Genomic DNA, 20,079 nt, shown 5'->3' on the forward strand with positions numbered 1-20,079 from the left:
ACACCCACATGGTAGACAGATCTTTCTTATGACGCCCTGTAAATTCCTGATTAACAACACAAGACAAGATAACCAGGTTATGGTAATGAGACCAAAAGGACCAAATGACTCTGGCCCACTGTTGCATTTGAGTTTGGCTTGTCTGACTAAATGGGTCAGTCTATCAAAAACAAATGTATTTTTGGTAGATGCTAGAGACGAGTTATCTTACCTAATGGTTTCTTATATCCAAAAGGGAGATCTCTGCACTGCACTGGGATCTTAAGTTTGCACACCTGCCATGGCCATAACATCCTTGGCACCCCAAATGTTTTGGAACTACATTTCCCATGATGATCATGCACTTTGCAGTGTAGTTGAGCATCATGGGAAATGTAGTTCCAAAACATCTGGGGTGCCAGGGTTCGCCATCACTGACCTAGAGCATGGGTGCTCAACCAGTGGCCTTCCAGATGTTGTGGAACTACAAGTCCCATGAGGCATTGCAAGGCTGACGGGTACAGCATGACTCCCAAAGGCAAAGGCATAATGGGATTTGTAGTTTCGCAACAAGTGGAGGGCCACAGGTTGAGCACCCATGACCTAGAGAGTAGTGAGTAATTAGAACCCTTGTCAGGTTTTTATTGATTTCTGTGTCCACTCTCTCTCTCTGTGTCCTGGTGATCATCATTAACCAAACTTAGCCTGCGGCCACACCGGGTAAGTAGTGCGATTTAAAGTTCAACTTCAACACTACTTCAGCACTACTTGTGTAAAGATTTGATAAGACTTCAGTGCTACTTCAGTGAGAGGGGCATCTATGTCACATTGAGGATCAGTGATGTTCTGAACAAAGGTTTAACCCCTTAATGCCGACATAACGCAAATTTGTGTCCTTCAGCTTCAAGGGTTTGTACCGGGGTGATGCCTGCAGCTGCCAGGATCACCCCACTACCATTTTTAGAGCGTACAGTCGGCTTTCTTGTAAAACAACCATTGCGGCTAAGCAGCTATTCAACGGTTATCAAAAGCAGTGGGAGGGGACATCCCCCTCCTGCCTTCTTCCGCCGCTCCGCCCAGGTCTCCCGTCTCACCAGGTGACCCAAGCCACCACCCGCCACGTCCACCTGAGTCACGAACAAAGCCGGATTTGGCTTTGATCGGGTCTCCGATGTAGAAATCCGGAAGCAATCTCATGACATAACTTACGGCTACTGGAGCCTTAAAGGTGCCAGACTGAAAAAGAATTACAGCATTCAAAACAGCCAAACTTGGCGTTTTGAATGCTTTTAGGTGCAAAGCAGGGATTTGGGTCTTATAGACCCCAGATCCCTCCATAAAGAGTACCTGTCACTGCCTATTACTGTCACAAGGTACAGTGTAAAAATAAAAAAAAATACAATAAAATAAAAAAAAAGCGCCCCTCCTTTCTCGCGTGCAGAAGCAAATGCATATGTAAGTCGCGCCCGCAAATGTAAAGGGTGTTAAAACCACAAATGTGAGGTATCGCCGTGATCGTTTGAGCAAGTGCAATAATTCTAGCCCTAGACCTCATCAGTAACTCTAAACTGGTAACTGTTACATTTTTTTAAAGCACGTCGCCTATGGAGATTTTTAGGTACTGTGGTTTGTCGCCATTCCACGAGTGTTAAAGCGTGACATGTTAGGTATCTATTTTCTTGCCGTAACATCATCTTTCACATTAAAAAAAAAAAGGTGGGCAAACTTTACTGTTTTTTTTTTTTTAATTCATGAAAGTGTATTTCTTCCAAGAAAATTGCATTTGAAAGACCACTGCACAAATAAAGTGTGACATAAAATATTGCAATGACCGCCATTTTATTCTCTAGGATCTCAACTAAAAAATATAGGTAATATTTGGGGGTTCTAAGTAATTTTCTAGCAAAAAAAGACTGATTTTAACCTGAAAGCAACAAGTGTCAGAAAAAGGCTTAGGCATGAAGGGGTTTTAACTAGCAAAGGGTTAATATTTTACTTCTTTCTGGCCCAAGTAGTGCTGATATAGACACATGTACAGTTTGCAGTATGATTTACATTATAGTCTTTGGCAGGGTTTCTCAACCAGGGTTCCTCCAGAGGTTGCTAGGGGTTCCTTGAGCAATGAGCAATTTCTGCCTCTCTGATAGGTTAACACTGACACCACTGATCTTTTTAGCTATCTGTTAGGGGGTAATTATTCCCAGAGACCACAAGTATAAGGAGCATTCTTCCTACTGACCATCACACTAATGTATCATCAGTTGTAGTGTAGACATATTATTTTTTAGCAGGGGTTCCTTGAGACGGGAAAGGTATTTCAAGGGTTCTTTTTAGGTTGAGAAAGACACGATTTACATTATAGTCTATGGAAACACGATTTACATTATAGTCTATGGAAACACGATTTACATTATAGTCTATGGCAACATGATTTACATTATAGTCTATGATGGCAATGAAATTGTGCTGAAGTCCTGAAAAAGTAATACATGAACTACCGTATTTATTGGCGTATAACACGCACTTTTTCCTCCTAAAAATGGAGGGCAAAGCACCAGTGCGTGTTATACGCCGATATAGTAAAAAAAAAAAAGCCGGGCAGCGCTGAGAGGAAGAGGAGGGGGGCGGGCCGGACGGAGCAGAAGGAAGGACGAGCGGCTGCTGTCATAGGAAGTTCCGCCTCCTATGATAGACAGCACAGTGGCCCAATGCCGGGACATAGGCGCCGGGACGTCAGATGACAGCGGAGGCTCGTACTCGCTTCTCCTCGCACAGCCCGCCCCCCTCTGCCTCAGAGCTGCCCAGCTTTTTTAAAAAAAGCATGTAATGTAATGCAATGTAATGGCGCTGGCGAGCCTGCATTGGGGACACTTGCACTGGCGAGGCTGCATTGGGGACACTTGCACTGGCGAGGCTGCATTGGGGACACTTGCACTGGCGAGGCTGCATTGGGGACACTTGCGCTGGCGAGGCTGCATTGGGGACACTTGCGCTGCCTAGGCTGCATTGGGGACACTTGCGCTGGCGAGGCTGCATTGGGGACACTTGCGCTGGCTAGGCTGCAGAGGACACTGCACTGGCTAGGTTGCATTGATGGACACTGCACTGGCGAGGCTGCATTTATGGACACTTGCGCTGGCTAGGCTGCATTGGGGACACTTGAGCTGGCTAGGCTGCATTGGGGACACTTGCGCTGGTGAGGTTGCATTGGGGACACTTGCGCTGGCGAGGCTGCATTGGGGACACTTGCGCTGGCTAGGCTGCATTGGGGACACTTGCGCTGCCTAGGCTGCATTGGGGACACTTGCGCTGGCGAGGCTGCATTGGGGACACTTGCGCTGGCGAGGCTGCATTGGGGACACTTGCGCTGGCTAGGCTGCATTGGAGACACTTGAGCTGGCTAGGCTGCATTGGGGACACTTGCGCTGGTGAGGCTGCATTGGGGACACTTGCGCTGGCGAGGCTGCATTGGGGACACTTGCGCTGGCTAGGCTGCATTGGGGACACTTACGTTGGCGAGGCTGCATTGGGGACACTTGCGCTGGCAAGGCTGCATTGGGGACACTTGCGCTGGCTAGGCTGCATTGGGGACACTTGCGCTGGCGAGGCTGCATTGGGGACCCATTGCGCTGGCTAGGCTGCATTGGGGACACTTGAGCTGGCTAGGCTGCATTGGGGACACTTGAGCTGGCTAGGTTGCATTGGGGACACTTGCGCTGGCTAGGCTGCAGAGGACACTGCACTGGCTAGGTTGCATTGATGGACACTGCACTGGCGAGGCTGCATTTATGGACACTGCGCTGATTAGGCTGCATTCATGGGCACAGGTAAGACTGCATTTGATTAAAAAAAATAGTTCTGAGTTCAATGCTGTTTATTTAAAATTTTAAGCTTTTTTCCTAAAATTTCCCTCCTAAATGTGAGGTGCGTGTTATACGCCAGTGCGTGTTATACGCCGATAAATACGGGTACTTTTCAAATCTTACTACTTGAAATTGTATCTATTAAGAGACTGTCATAGAAACACATAATGATTAGATGCTACTTCAGGTACGATTTGTAAATTCAGGCACAACAATGTTTCTAAATCAAGTTGCAAATCGTACCTGTGTCTATATCAGCACTACTTGAGCCCTGAAAAAGTTAAATACTAATCCTTTGCAAGTTAAACTTTAAGGCCCCTTTCACACTTGGAATCTGTCAGGTGAACTCAATCCGCCAATCCCCTGCTGAGCAGGCGGATGGCAGCTCTGTCTCCACGCTGTGTGCGGAGACAGAGCTGTCAGGTCCCCGCTGTTCTCTATGGGGGAAGGACAGACGGTCCGTTCCCATCCGATCCCATCCTCCAGACGGATGGAAAATAGGGTTTCCATCCGTCAGGATTTGACGGACAGAAATGGATGTCAGCGGACATGTCTCCACTGACATCCGATGCCCCATAGAGATACATGGAGCATCTGTTCAGATATGCCTGAAAAACTGACAGCCGGATCTGAACGGTCCGCAAGTGTGAATTCATAACATCACTGTCCCTCAATATGACATAGACAGACTCTCTCACTGAAGTAGCACTGAAGTCGTAAAAAATCATTAAAAATTTTGCTGAAGTAGTGCTGAAGTCGGAATTTAAATCGCACTACAATGTCAAAAACTTTGAGTTGTCATCGGAACCGAAATGGAGGGTAAATATACATTGAGAACACCTGTTCCACCAACAACTGTCTAATCAAGGATTCCCTTCAATTTGGAGAGATTTCCTCCCCATTCCTGTTATGTCTCACCCAAGTGGGAACAGATGGCAAAAAAAAAAAATATCTGACACAGGTTTAAAACCCTTTCCTACCCGGTCCAAAATGAAGACAAAAACCTTGTGACTTTGGATATAATTATACATTATGTATTTTAAAAAGAAAACAGACATTGGGAACCCCCAAGGTGAAGGGGAACACTCAAAATTCCAAGTTGAGCAGTAACAGCCAAAAACAACACAGGAATGTGTATAGAAGATACAGGAACATCAACTATGACAGTCCCCATCCTGATTCTGTTGCATCCATCCCTTTTTATGCAGAGTCCACAATTTAAATGGGTTTGAATATCACGGAAAAGGACCTAGCCTTGCAGACATTTTTCTTTCAATGCTTTCCATAAAGAGCGTTATGCTGTCTGATTTATCATCACGTGGCAGCTGCTGGGTAAGTTGAAGGAGTTTTCTTCCCAACTCATGTGCCTAAGATGTGACAAAATAAAATAAAAATGTTAAATATATGTTAGTTCCAACTAAATCACATGGCTGTTTTCTTTCACCGCACTATCTCCAGTATGGTATGGTCCAGTATGGTATGGTCCAGTATGGTATGGTCCAGTATGGTATGGTCTAGTATGGTATGGTACAGTATGGTATGGTCCAGTATGGTATAGTACAGTATGGTATGGTCCAGTATGGTATGGTCCAGTATGGTATGGTCCAGTATGGTATGGTACAGTATGGTATGGTACAGTATGGTATGGTCCAGTATGGTATGGTCCAGTATGGTATGGTACAGTATGGTATGGTCCAGTATGGTATGGTTCAGTATGGTATAGTACAGTATGGTATGGTCCAGTATGGTATGGTCCAGTATGGTATGGTTCAGTATGGTATGGTACAGTATGGTATGGTTCAGTATGGTATGGTCCAGTATGGTATGGTTCAGTATGGTATGGTACAGTATGGTAGCACCGATGTAATTGATGTCAGTTTGGAGGTGGCCCTGATCTGTGTATTTTGTGTAAATTAAACCTGCAAACACTGTTTGCAAACTTTATTCTGTAACAATATTGCAAATGTTACAATGTATTTTTTTTAGTATTTATATGCAGAACAAGTTCCTTGATCTAAACATGTTCGATCCTGCCAACCTCCAAATGTAAAAACATTTTTTTTTTCCAAACATGTTGCTTCTATATAAGTTCTTTATAACTCTGATCATTTTGTTTCATTTGCTTTGTTAGTTTTTGTAGAATCACATACAATCCACATTTTAAAAAAAAGGCCTTTTTAATTGTAAATACAGTGCCTTGAAAAAGTATTCACACCCCTTGAAATTTTCCACATTTTGTCATGCTACAACTAAAAACGTAAATGTATTTTATTGGGATTTTATTTCATAGACCAACACAAAGTGGCCGATAATTGTGAAGTGAAAGGAAAATGATAAATGGTTTTCAAAATATTTTACAAATAAATAACTGAAAAGTGTGTAATGCATTTGTATTCGGCCCCATCATCTGAAAAAGGAAAGAGTATGGCACAACTGCAATCCTACCAAGACATGGCTGTCCACCTAAACTGACAGGCCGGGCAAGGAGAGCATTAATCAGAGAAGCAGCCAAGTGGCCCATGGTAACTCTGGAGGAGCTGCAGAGATCCACAGCTCAGGTGGGAGAATCTGTCCACAGGACAACTATTAGTCGTGCACTCCACAAATCTGGTCTTTATGTAAGAGTGGCAAGAAGAAAGCCATTGTTGAAAGAAAGCCATAAGAAGTCCCATTTGCAGTTTGCGAGAAGCCATGTGGGGGATAGAGCAAACATGTGGAAGAAGGCGCTCTGGTCAGATGAAACCAAAATTCAACTTTTTGGCCTAAAAACAAACGGCTATCTGTGGCGGAAAACGAAAACTGCACATCACCCTCAACACCCCATCCCCACCGTGAAACATGGTAGTAGCAGCGTCATGTCGTGGGGATGCTTTTTTTCAGCAGGGACAGGGAAGCTGGTCAGAGTTGATGGGAAGATGGATGGAGCCAAATACAGGACAATCTTAGAAGAAAACCTGTTAGAGTCTGCAAAATACTTAAAACTGGGTCAGAGGTTAACCTTCCAGCAAGACAAAGACCCTAAACATACAGCCAGAGCTACAATGGAATGGTTTATATCAAATCATATTTATGTGTTAGAATGGCCCAGTCAAAGGACAGACCTAAATCCAATAGAGAATCTGTGGCAAGACTTGAAAAATGCTGTGCACAGACCCTCTCCATCCAATCTGACAGAGCTTGAGCTATTTTGCAAAGAAGAATGGACAAAAATGCCCCTCTCTAGATGTGCAAAGCTGGTAGAGACATCCCCAAAAAGACTTGCAGCTGTAATTGCAGTGAAAGGGGGTTCTACAAAGTATTGACTCAGGGGGTGAATACAAATGCACACCACACTTTTCACATATTTGTAAAACATTTTGAAGCCCATTTATCATTTTCCTTCCACTTCACAATTATGTACTACTTTGTGTTGGTCTATCACATAAAATCCCAATAAAATACATTTACATTTTTGGTTGTAACATGATAAAATTTGGAAAATTTCAAGGGGTAACTTTACCAGTAACAACATTTTTGTTATAAAGAGGTCAAATTGCACAATAAACTTTGCTCTTTTGCAAATGGACCCCAATGATTTATGATTCATTTTAGTTTCCAGACTAAAGAAAATAAATTGTTTATCATAATGGTAATGAAAACTTGGTTCTTAAAACTAAACTGCACTGCCACACTTTTTGAGCTAAGCCCACTTTAGATATACCACACCCTTTTTTACTCATCCATCCTCCTTTCTCATTTACATGGACTAAGGGTGAATTTACATGGGAACACAGAGCTCCCGCAGCGCCTTACTGCTCCAGCAGCTCTCTCTTTCTGGCTGCAGTAGGGGGCAGTGTAGCACACGATTTAGTGCATCACACGGCTCCCTTTTTTTTTGTACCAATTTTATGTGAAGTGTACAAAACGCACTCTTCATTCATATTAATGTATGTAGTGCAGAGCACAGAGCTCAGGTGCTGTACATTGGTATGCGATTCAGGACGGTGTGCTGCAATAAAATGCAGAATGTCTGCATTTTATTGCAGCATGCTGCAGCACAGCTCAAGGTTGCATTACAGTGTGAATAGGACACATAGGAAACAATTGTTTCCTGTGTGACCCTGCAGTAACACACATTTTACAATGTGGTAAAACATCTCTCACTGCAGTGTGTGTAAATTCGGTCTAAAAGGCTGCAACTCTACTGCTAACCCAGTAGGTATAAATCCTAAATGAATGGCAACTGGTTTGCTAATGCACTCTGCATCATAAATAACATATTTTGAAACAAAAAACACTTGTTTACTCATTCTTTTACATCCTTTGTTGTATCTCAGTGCTGCTAATCTCCTGCAATCTATATATATATAAAGGAAAAGGAATTGGCAGCACACCAGGTTGAGTCAAAATCCAGATTTATTGACTGGACATCCAAATATGACAATCATGACAAGGTAGACGCGTTTCACACACTGACTTAAGCACACAGTCAGTGTGTGAAACGCGTCTACCTTGTCACGATTGTCATATTTGGATGTCCAGTCAATAAATCTGGATTTTTACTCAACCTGGAGTGCTGCCAATTCCTTTTCCTTTATCAAGTTTCTACTGAGGCGAGCCGGGGCATACACCTGTGTGAGTCATTAGGCAATTACACCACCTTGAGCAGTGAGTTCTTGTTTCTTCAGTCTATATATATAGCCAGTTTACGCCCAAAAGCACTCCAGCAAGGACTGCATAGCATTTCTCATGGAAGGTTTACTGATGATGATAACAGTGGGCCATGTCTTCATAATGTGTGCTGAAATGGCCACTTGTAGTCCCCATCAGAAGCCTGTGTGACAACACTGATGCACAGTTGGGAGACAACGACAGCGCATTGTCACCCTATTCCAGGAAGTGCCTGAACAAAGACTTTTATAGCAGGATCACCAGTTTTATTTCCAAGCCCCACTCCAGGATAACAAAAAAATAATCTCTACCTAAATGCCCGTTTTTACTTACCATAACCCGTGGTCAGATGATGCCGTAGCCCCAAGTCTTCTCCTCTTCTGTTGACTTCCTGCTTGGGGTCCTTCTTTAGGTGTCCACATCACTGCCAGTGTGATGTGGACACTTACTATTGGGTGGCTGCTTGTGGGGTCATTTTAGAAGAGAGAAGAGAATTGTTATTTCAGGGCCGGGACAGGGGGTGGGCAGGAGGAACGGCTGCCCGGGGCGCAATGCTTTATTGCAGGGATGGGGTGCCCTGACCCTAACCCTAAGGGAAGGGGGGGGGGGCAGTTTGGCATCTTTGCCCTGGCCACTGGATTACCTTGTCTCCGCTTTGGTCATCTTAACTGGGTGATGGTAGGGGACTGTTAGTCTCAGGGAGCCATTGAAGTGCTGGATTAATGGTCCACTGTGCTGGAACTGGTGGCAATAAGGGACTTGGATGGGGGACTTAGGTAAGAATTGCAGGCTCCACTAAGTAAGGGAAAAAAATTACCATAACCCGCGGTCACATGATCCAGTAGCCCCGAGTCTTCTCCTCTTCTGTTGACTTCCTGCTTGGAGTCCTTCTTTAGCTGTCCACATCACTGCCTGTGTGATGTAGACACTTCCTATTGGATGGCTACTTGGGTCCTCTCAAAAGAGAGAAGAGGATTGTCATTATCACAGGGGGATGGTAGGGGACCGTTAGTCTCAAGGAGCCATTGCAGTGCTAGATTAGTGGTCCACTGTGCTGAAACTGGTGGCGATAAGGGACTTGGATGGGGGACTTAGGTAAGACTTGCAGGCTTCACCAAGCAAGGGAAAATAACAGACTGTCAGCATAGGTTAGAGCGGGTTGGTAAAAATGTAGTTTTATCCTGGAGGGGGGCTTAAAGTTATTACTGAAAAATGGAAACTTACAAATAATGAAAATGACTTTTAACATGACTTTACATTCTAAGGCCCCTTTCACATGGGCGATCCGATCCGATCCGCCTGTCAGTTTTTCAGGCGGACCTGATCAGATGCTCCGTGCATCACTATGGGGCAGCGGGTGTCAATGGAGACCTCTCCGCTGACACCCGCTGCTATCTGATCCGATCCTGACCGTGAAATCTGGACAGATAGAAACCCTATTTTCCATCCGTCTGGAGGATCAGATCGGATGGGATTGGATGAAAATGGACAGGCGGTCCGTTCCCATCCGATCTCCCTATAGAGGACAGCGGGAATCTGACAGCTCCGTCTCTGCACACAGAGTGGAGACAAAGCTGTCATCCACCTGTAAATCGATCCCCGCTGAGCAGAACGGACTCCTTCGGGCGCACCGCCCGTGTGAAAGGGGCCTAAGATTTAGGAGTACAATATTTGTAAAAATAATCTAAAGGCCAATAAATTAAATAACAAACCTTTACAGGGAAGAATTACCGCCCTTGTCAGGGAAGACTTACCGCTTTAAAGTCTACTCTAAGGTAGTGCAGCATAGCCAGGGCATGTAGAACCTTGGCTATCTTGGCTGGCTCCTTCTTTGCAGCTTGTTCCCTGATGTCATAAATGGCACTGAGGATCTGAAGAGCTTCTGCCTCCTGGTTTTCATCTGCGGCAAGGACATTGCAATAAGTCAGGATAAACTGATCAGTCACATAGATTTATTCTAACTACTTTAAACTGCTGCTGCTAATAATCTGACAGAGGTTCTAACCCTTCTAAACTCTATCCAAAGCAAAGAAAAAAACATTTTTGGCTGAAGTTTTGCTTTAAAGCGAATTATTTCTTCTAAATGAAATTAAATCTAAAGGCCAAATTTGTTTATATTGATGCATACAGAATAGTACAGATTTACATTTCTATAAAGCTTGAATTGTTCCCCCTTGCTCTCTGCCCCCCTCCCCCAGCCCCCCAGTGTTTTCTGGCCCCCCTCTGTGCTCTCTGGCCCCGCCCAGTGTTTGCCGTCCCCCTGTGCTCTCCATCCCCACCCCGTGCTCTCCACATCCCCAAGTGCTCTCTGGCCCCCCAGTGTTCGGTGGCCCCCAGTGTTCTCTGGTCTCTCCTGTGCTCTCTGCCCCCTTGCTCCCACCCCCCCAGTGCTCTTTCCCAGCTCCTGTGTCCCCCGAAGCTCTGCCAGGTTCCCACCTTTCCTCTACCCCCAGCTGCTGTGGAGGATCTGTCAGGATGGAGAGTGGGGAAGGGGCCGGTGAACATGTCATGGGCTACCCAGTCTAAAATGCCTGGACCTATTTTTTTTTGTCCCAGTCCAGGCCTGTATAAGATCCTCTTATCAGGGTTCAATATATTGGTGAAAATTGGACTGGAGTGAGTGGAAAATGTTAAAAGGTAAAAAAAAAAAAAAAAAAAAAAAATAGATTCAGGCTTCAGGTCTAAATGAGCTGCCAGAACCCAAGCCGATTGTGCATGCATCTGTAGCCGTTCCATTAAGTTCATATTCAGCTTTACCCTGGTTTGGGTAACGAAACATGAAACCGGGGAATTCCTTCAGGAAGGAACCCTGTACTGACCAACCATGAAACCTACTGAAAATCCCATAGATCCCAAGGTGTCATGCTGATCAAGTAGCTAAAAAGTACAAAAATTTCCAACTATCACCTTTTTATAATACTGCTTTCAGAAAATATATAATATTCTGGGGGTTTAAGTAGTTTTATTGCCAAAAATTACGATTTTTACATATATACGATATATCAAAAAATTGCTCTGAAGCCGACTTGGATATCAGACGCCATATTCCTTTCAGTACAGGTTTCCTTTAAGGCTGAACTCTAGGCATATAGATCCAACCCCATCCCTCCACCCAAAGTCTAACCTAGGTCCTTTTTTTTTTTTAATCTTTCATCTTCTATCCTGCAGAGCAATATTCTTCTTCTTCAGGTGTCCATGACACTGCCTGGGAGATGTGGACACCTCCTTTTTGTCTTCCTTTTGCCATGGTACTCTCAGGATCCAGAAGACTGCAGTGGCGAGAGGACAACACTAAGAAGCATCCAAATGTGGTGACAGCATGAGGCATGGATGGCAAAGTTTGGTGAGTATAAAAAAGTTTTCACAAGGCATTATTGCTTTAATATCTGCTGAATGGGTGAAATTGGGGAAGGAAGGAGGAGAGCTGAGTCCGACCCCAGAGATCAGCTTTAATTTCACTGCTGGGTACTTAGGGAAGCACAAAAGCACCCTTCACGCCCCATGGTAGAAAACCTTTGCAGCAAAATTTCACTGAGAACTAATACTAATTCTCATTACACACATACAGATTGTTTTGCAAAGCTTTATTCACATATTTTACTCTTATGACAAGGATTCCTACCCATGCCTTCTTGATCGCTGTCATCAAACCAAACAGGACCACTTCTCATTGAAGACCTTATCTGAATATCAACCAATCTGTTCAGGTGAGTGTGCCATATATCCGTTACCTGAAATATAATCAATCCAGGATGATGATGATTAACATATATATATATATATATATATATATATATATATATATATATATACACATACAGTATCTCACAAAAGTGAGTACACCCCTCACATTTTTGTAAATACTTTATTCTATCTTTTCATGTGACAACACTGAAGAAATGACACTTTGCTATAATGTAAAGCAGTGAGAGTACAGCTTGTATAACAGTGTAAATTTGCTGTCCCCTCAAAATAAATCAACACACAGCCATTAATGTCTAAACCGCTGGCAACAAAAGTGAGTACACCCCTAAGTGTAAATGTCCAAATTGGGCCCAAAGTGTGAATATTTTGTGTGAGCACCATTATTTTCCAGCACTGCCTTAACCCTCTTGGGCATGGAGTTCACCAGAGCTTTACAGGTTGCCACTGGAGTCCTCTTCCACTCCTCCATGACGACATCACGGAGCTGGTGGATGTCAGAGACCTTGCGCTCCTCCATCTTCCGTTTGAGGATGCTCAATAGGGTTTAGGTCTGGAGACATGCTTGGCCAGTCCATCACCTTTACCCTCAGCTTCTTTAGCAAGGCAGTAGTTGTCTTGGTGTGTTTGGGGTCGTTATCATGTTGGAATATTGCCCTGTGGCCCAGTCTCCGAAGGGAGGGGATCATGCTCTGCTTTAGTATGTCACAGTACATGTTGGCATTCATATTTCCCTCAATGAACTGTAGCCTCCCAGTGCCAGCAGCACTCATGCAGCCCCAGACCATGACACTCCCACCCCCATGCTTGACTGTAGGCAAAACACACTTGTCTTTGTACTCCTCACCTGGTTGCCGCCTCACACGCTTGATGCCTTCTAAACCAAATAAAATTGTCTTGGTCTCATCAGATCACGGGACATGGTTCCAGTAATCCATGTCCTTAGTCTGCTTGTCTTTAGCAAACTGTTTGCGGGCTTTCTTGTGCATCATCTTTGGAAAGGCTTCTTTCTGGGATGACAGCCATGCAGACCAATATGATGCAGTGTGCAGTGTATGGTCTGAGCACTGACAGGCTGATCCCCCACCCCTTCAACCTCTGCAGCAATGCTGGCAGCACTGATACGTCTATTTCCCAAAGACAACCTCTAGATATGATGCTGAGCATGTGCACTCAGCTTCTTTGGTCAACCATGGAGAGGCCTGTTCTGAGTGGAACCTGTCCTGTTAAACCGCTGTATGGTCTTGGCCACCATGATACAGCTCAGTTTCAGGGTCTTGGCAATTTTCTAATAGCCTAGGCCATCTTTATGTAGAGTAACATTTTTTTTTTCAGATCCTCAGAGAGTTCTTTGCCATGAGGTGCCATGTTGAACTTCCAGTGACCAGTATGAGAGAGTGAGAGTGATAACACCAAATTTAACACACCTGCTCCCCATTCACACCTGAGAACTTTTAACACCAACGAGTCACATGACACCGGGGAGGGAAAAGGGCTTATTGGGCCCAACTTGGACATTGTCAGTTAGGGGTGTACTCACTTTTGTTTCCAGCGGTTTAGACATTATTGGCTGTGTGTTGAGTTATTTTGAGGGGACAGCACATTTACACTGTTATACAAGCTGTACACTCACTACTTTACATTGTAGCAAAGGTAAATTTCTTCAGTGTTGTCACATGAAAAGATAGAATAAAATATTTACAAAAATGTGAGGGGTGTACTCACTTTTGTGAGATACTGTATGTATATGTATATATTGGAGGCAAACTCCAACTTCAATATAAATACTTAACCTCCCTAGCGGTAACCCCGAGTGTGACTCGGGGTGGATTTTTCATACCAGGATCGGTAACCCCGAGTCACGCTCGGGGTGGATGTGCAGAGAGCGCAGCGGTGTTCTCTTACCTTCTCCTGGCGATCCAGCGATGATCTTTTATTGCTGTGACCGCCAGCCGAGAGTCCCGCCGCTCCTCCGTCCTCCATCGGTGTGATCACTTCCTAGTTCCGTTCCCTGCAGCAGCAATGCTGCATGGGAGCGGAACTAGGGAGGGAAATTCAAAAAAAAAAAAAAAACGTTGCACAAAACACAACACATTTTATATTATATATATATATATATATGCATATATATATATATATATATATATATGCATACAGGGAGTGCAGAATTATTAGGCAAATTAGTATTTTGACCACATCATCCTCTTTATGCATGTTGTCTTACTCCAAGCTGTATAGGCTCGAAGCCTACTACCAATTAAGCATATTAGGTGATGTGCATCTCTGTAATGAGAAGGGGTGTGGTCTAATGACATCAACACCCTATATCAGGTGTGCATAATTATTAGGCAACTTCCTTTCCTTGGGCAAAATGGGTCAAAAGAAGGACTTGACAGGCTCAGAAAAGTCAAAAATAGTGAGATATCTTGCAGAGGGATGCAGCACTCTTAAAATTGCAAAGCTTCTGAAGCGTGATCATCGAACAATCAAGCATTTCATTCAAAATAGTCAACAGGGTCGCAAGAAGCGTGTGGAAAAACCAAGGCGCAAAATAACAGCCCATGAACTGAGAAAAGTCAAGCATGCAGCTGCCAAGATGCCACTTGCCACCAGTTTGGCCATATTTCAGAGCTGCAACATCACTGGAGTGCCCAGAAGCACAAGGTGTGCAATACTCAGAGACATGGCCAAGGTTAGAAAGGCTGAAAGACGACCACCACTGAACAAGACACACAAGCTGAAACGTCAAGACTGGGCCAAGAAATATCTCAAGACTGATTTCTCAAAGGTTTTATGGACTGATGAAATGAGAGTGAGTCTTGATGGGCCAGATGGATGGGCCCGTGGCTGGATTGGTAAAGGGCAGAGAGCTCCAGTCTGACTCAGACGCCAGCAAGGTGGAGGTGGAGTACTGGTTTGGGCTGGTATCATCAAAGATGAGCTTGTGGGGCCTTTTCGGGTTGAGGATGGAGTCAAGCTCAACTCCCAGTCCTACTGCCAGTTTCTGGAAGACACCTTCTTCAAGCAGTGGTACAGGAAGAAGTCTGCATCCTTCAAGAAAAACATGATTTTCATGCAGGACAATGTGTATATATATATATATGCATATATGTATATATATATATATGTATATATATATATATATATATGCATATATATATGTATATATATATATATATATATATATATATACAGGGAGTGCAGAATTATTAGGCAAATGAGTATTTTTTAGGATTAATTTTATTATTGAACAACAACCATGTTCTCAATGAACCCAAAAAAACTCATTAATATCAAAGCTGACTATTTTTGGAAGTAGTTTTTAGTTTGTTTTTAGTTTTATCTATTTTAGGGGGATATCTGTGTGTGCAGGTGACTATTACTGTGCATAATTATTAGGCAACTTAACAAAAATCAAATATACAGTATACCCATTTCAATTATTTATTTTTACCAGTGAAACCAATATAATATCTCAACATTCACAAATATACATTTCTGACATTCAAAAACAAAACAAAAACAAATCAGTGACCAATATAGCCACCTTTCTTTGCAAGGACACTCAAAAGCCTGCCATCCATGGATTCTGTCAGTGTTTTGATCTGTTCACCATCAACATTGCGTGCAGCAGCAACCACAGCCTCCCAGACACTGTTCAGAGAGGTGCACTGTTTTCCCTCCTTGTAAATTTCACATTTGATGATGGACCACAGGTTCTCAATGGGGTTCAGATCAGGTGAACAAGAAGGCCATGTCATTAGCTTTTCTTCTTTTATACCCTTTCTTGCCAGCCACGCTGTGGAGTACTTGGACGCGTGTGATGGAGCATTGTCCTGCATGAAAATCATGTTTTTCTTGAAGGATGCAGACTTCTTCCTGTACCACTGCTTGAAGAAGGTGTCTTCCAGAAACTGGCAGTAGGACTGGGAGTTGAGCTTGACTCCATCCTCAACCCGAAAAGGCCCCACAAGCTCATCTTTGATGATACCAGCCCAAACCAGTACTCCACCTCCACCTTGCTGGCGTCTGAGTCAGACTGGAGCTCTCTGCCCTTTACCAATCCAGCCACGGGCCCATCCAGCTGGCCCATCAAGACTCACTCTCATTTCATCAGTCCATAAAACCTTTGAAAAATCAGTCTTGAGATATTTCTTGGCCCAGTCTTGACGTTTCAGCTTGTGTGTCTTGTTCAGTGGTGGTCGTCTTTCAGCCTTTCTAACCTTGGCCATGTCTCTGAGTATTGCACACCTTGTGCTTCTGGGCACTCCAGTGATGTTGCAGCTCTGAAATATGGCCAAACTGGTGGCAAGTGGCATCTTGGCAGCTGCATGCTTGACTTTTCTCAGTTCATGGGCTGTTATTTTGCGCCTTGGTTTTTCCACACGCTTCTTGCGACCCTGTTGACTATTTTGAATGAAATGCTTGATTGTTCGATGATCACGCTTCAGAAGCTTTGCAATTTTAAGAGTGCTGCATCCCTCTGCAAGATATCTCACTATTTTTGACTTTTCTGAGCCTGTCAAGTCCTTCTTTTGACCCATTTTGCCCAAGGAAAGGAAGTTGCCTAATAATTATGCACACCTGATATAGGGTGTTGATGTCATTAGACCACACCCCTTCTCATTACAGAGATGCACATCACCTAATATGCTTAATTGGTAGTAGGCTTCGAGCCTATACAGCTTGGAGTAAGACAACATGCATAAAGAGGATGATGTGGTCAAAATACTAATTTGCCTAATAATTCTGCACTCCCTGTATGCATATATATATATACCTATATACACACACACATATATATATATATATATATATAAAATTATATTATTGATTAGATTATAATTCATGCGTTATATATATATATACACACACACATATATATATATATATAATATATAAAGCATGAATTATAATCTAATCAATAATATAATTTTATTATATATATTATATATTATATAATAAAATTATATTATTGATTCGATTATAATTCATGCGTTTGTGTTTCAAATTTATCACATCTGGGATGTCTACTAGAGTCTTATTTTGGTCAGGTTTAAGTCGGTAATTACTAAGAATTGTAGGCCTATAATACATAACGCCAAATTTCCATGAAAAGAATTGTACCGCTTTTGGTACAGAATTCCTGACAGAATCATACCGCCAGGGAGGTTAAAGTGGTATTAAAGTCAATTTGTTCCTAAATCAGATGCTAAAATTATAATATTTGCTTTTTTTAAAATCATTTTCTCCTCTGATGTTTCTTTTAAAACAGCCCGCCGACTGTGACCCTACATTATCATTTTATGTGTGCCCCTTCTGTTGCCGGGACCGATAGCGCTACTACTTGCGCTGCCAGAGTGTTTGCTCTGAACGGCTGCATTTACAGTTGTAGTCTCAGTCGGACTAAGCAAGTAGAGGAGACTCCTGATGGCACAGGGGTCCTGATGGCATAGAGGGCACATATAGAATGGCATGTGTGAAAGCAAAGGGGGTACAGTGTAAAAAGGAAGCTCAAAGGAGAATTTTTTTTTTAAAAGGCATCAAATACATGTAAGTTATATTATTAGTAATTTATTTAAGAAAATAGATGTCATAGATGTCACTGAACAGTCCAAATGGTGCAGCAAGTATACTGTGGCCCGGAAGCCCAGGTGTTTGCAGGTGTGTGTCAGCTGCAGCCAAGAAATTCCATTCAGGTCAATGACAGGCTGACAGGAGCTGTGGCTGTCCGCCACTGAAAGCATGGGTCCACATGTATCCGCACATGGAGCGGTTACACGCAGTTAGGGACAGATCATTGGCTATGGACACACACAGATTTGTAGGATCAATGCATACATCCTTCAGTTTTCATCATTAAATTGCACTCGGCTATCATCAACCAAACAAATAAAATAGGTTTATATTATGTAGGAGTTTCTGACATGCAATGCTGACCTACCTCAGAATACAGAGAATCAGCAATGTCCATTTTATTCTGCCGGAAAAAAACATTGGCCATATGGAAGTATCCCCCTGCAGTGTTGATGTCACTAGGTCCGGAGACGGTGCTCGCATAGTAAATCTGAGATGGATAAAATACTTATATTAATGATTATGTAAATACAGTTAGGCTTCTTTAATAGGATGAAAATCAAGGCGCTCACTGTACTGTTTAACATTTTAACAGCCACTAGAGGGAGCACCAGCAATTCTGCATGTACCATTTCCCCATGAAAATACAAAACAGTCAGCAATTTAAGATCATTTCATATATTTAAAAAAAAAAAATTATGATTATCAAAAAGGTGTTCTCATGACAAAAAATAGAGTTTTGTTAAATAAGAGGTACTTTATAACTATATGTAGAAGAAACATTCCAAACACACAGGACCCATGCTACCATGAAGTAAAAATTTATATTTTTATCCAGATTTCTGGAATTATTAGGAACAGTTTGCATGAGGGTTACAAGGAGGGGTAGTATGAGGGTTGCAAAAAAGAGTTTGAGCATTACAGGTAGGGTTACACTGAGGGTTATTGTGAGGGTTACAGAGAGGGATAGACTTAGGCCTGATGCACATGGGCGATTTGGCTCATCAGCGTAAATCCCCCACGTTTTTGGGTGCCCGGGATGCACAGGTACTGCGTCTAGCCTCGCCCCCCCAGCAGCCTGTCAAAATCTATGGCAGCTGAAATATGCGTTGGCTGAATACTGCTGGAAGCTGTACAGAGTGGTTCTCACTTTTAGGGCTCCATACGTTCCAAGATGTATGCCCTGAATGCAGAAATTCTGCCCAGAACGTGATCATATGGTACAGCATCTAGCCGCTGCGTATTTCAGTCTATTGAATATTTTTAAAGGTTGCTGGCAGCAGTGCTAGATACTGCACCCCTGCTTCCTGAACAACTGAAAACGCTGGGAGTCGACGTTGATGGGCCAAACCGCCCGTCTGCATGTAGCTTTAGGGTTACATTGAAGGTTAGTGTGAGGGTCATAGTTAGGGCTAGTGTTAGAATTACAAGGAGGGTTAGTGATAGGATTACAAGGAGGGTTAGTGTTAGGATTACAGGAAGGGTAAGTGGTCAGTTTACAGGGGGGGTTAGTGTTAGGATTACAGGGAGGGTAAGTGGTCAGTTTACAGGGGGGGTTAGTGTTAGGATTACAGGGAGGGTAAGTGGTCAGTTTACAGGGGGGGGGGGTTAGTGTTAGGATTACAGGGAGGGTAAGTGGTCAGTTTACAGGGGGGGTTAGTGTTAGGATTACAGGGAGGGTAAGTGGTCAGTTTACAGGGGGGGTTAGTGTTAGGATTACAGGGAGGGTAAGTGGTCAGTTTACAGGGGGGGGGTTAGTGTTAGGATTACAGGGAGGGTTAGTGGTCAGTTTACAGGGGGGGTTAGTGTTAGGATTACAGGGAGGGTAAGTGGTCAGTTTACAGGGGGGGTTAGTGTTAGGATTACAGGGAGGGTTAGTGGTCAGTTTACAGGGGGGGTTAGTGTTAGGATTACAGGGAGGGTAAGTGGTCAGTTTACAGGGAGGGTTAGTGTTAGGATTACAGGGAGGGTAAGTGGTCAGTTTACAGGGAGGGTTAGTGTTAGGATTACAGGGAGGGTTAGTGTTAGGATTACAGGGAGGGTTAGTGTTAGGATTACAGGGAGGGCAAGTGGTCAGTTTACAGGGGTGTTAGTGTTAGGATTACAGGGAGGGTTAGTGTTAGGATTACAGGGGGGGTTAGTGTTAGGATTACAGGGGGGGGTTAGTGTTAGGATTACAGGGGGGGTTAATGTTAGGATTACAGGGGGGGTTAGTGTTAGGATTACAAGAAGGGTTAGTGTTAGGATTACAGGGAGGGTTAGTGTTTGGATTACAGGGGGGGTTAGTGTTAGGATTACAGGGAGGGTA

General features: G+C 43.5%; 1 protein-coding gene across 1 annotated transcript in view; it reads right to left on the reverse strand.

The window, feature by feature from the left end:
- Positions 1–5,042: 5,042 nt before the first annotated feature.
- ZMYND12 (zinc finger MYND-type containing 12) overlaps positions 5,043–20,079 on the reverse strand; it is a 37,771-nt gene continuing 22,734 nt past the window's right edge. The window contains exons 5-8 of the mRNA XM_082273361.1: positions 18,139–18,261; positions 12,115–12,223; positions 10,247–10,392; positions 5,043–5,209 (exon numbers count right to left, since the gene is read on the reverse strand). Coding sequence (XP_082129487.1) covers positions 5,078–5,209; positions 10,247–10,392; positions 12,115–12,223; positions 18,139–18,261 — 510 coding nt within the window. The 3' untranslated portion in view covers positions 5,043–5,077. The remainder of the gene's footprint in view (positions 5,210–10,246; positions 10,393–12,114; positions 12,224–18,138; positions 18,262–20,079) is intronic.

Source organism: Pelophylax lessonae (genome assembly GCF_965119305.1).
Source record: "Pelophylax lessonae genome assembly, chromosome: 12".
Taxonomy (NCBI): Eukaryota; Metazoa; Chordata; class Amphibia; order Anura; family Ranidae; genus Pelophylax; species Pelophylax lessonae.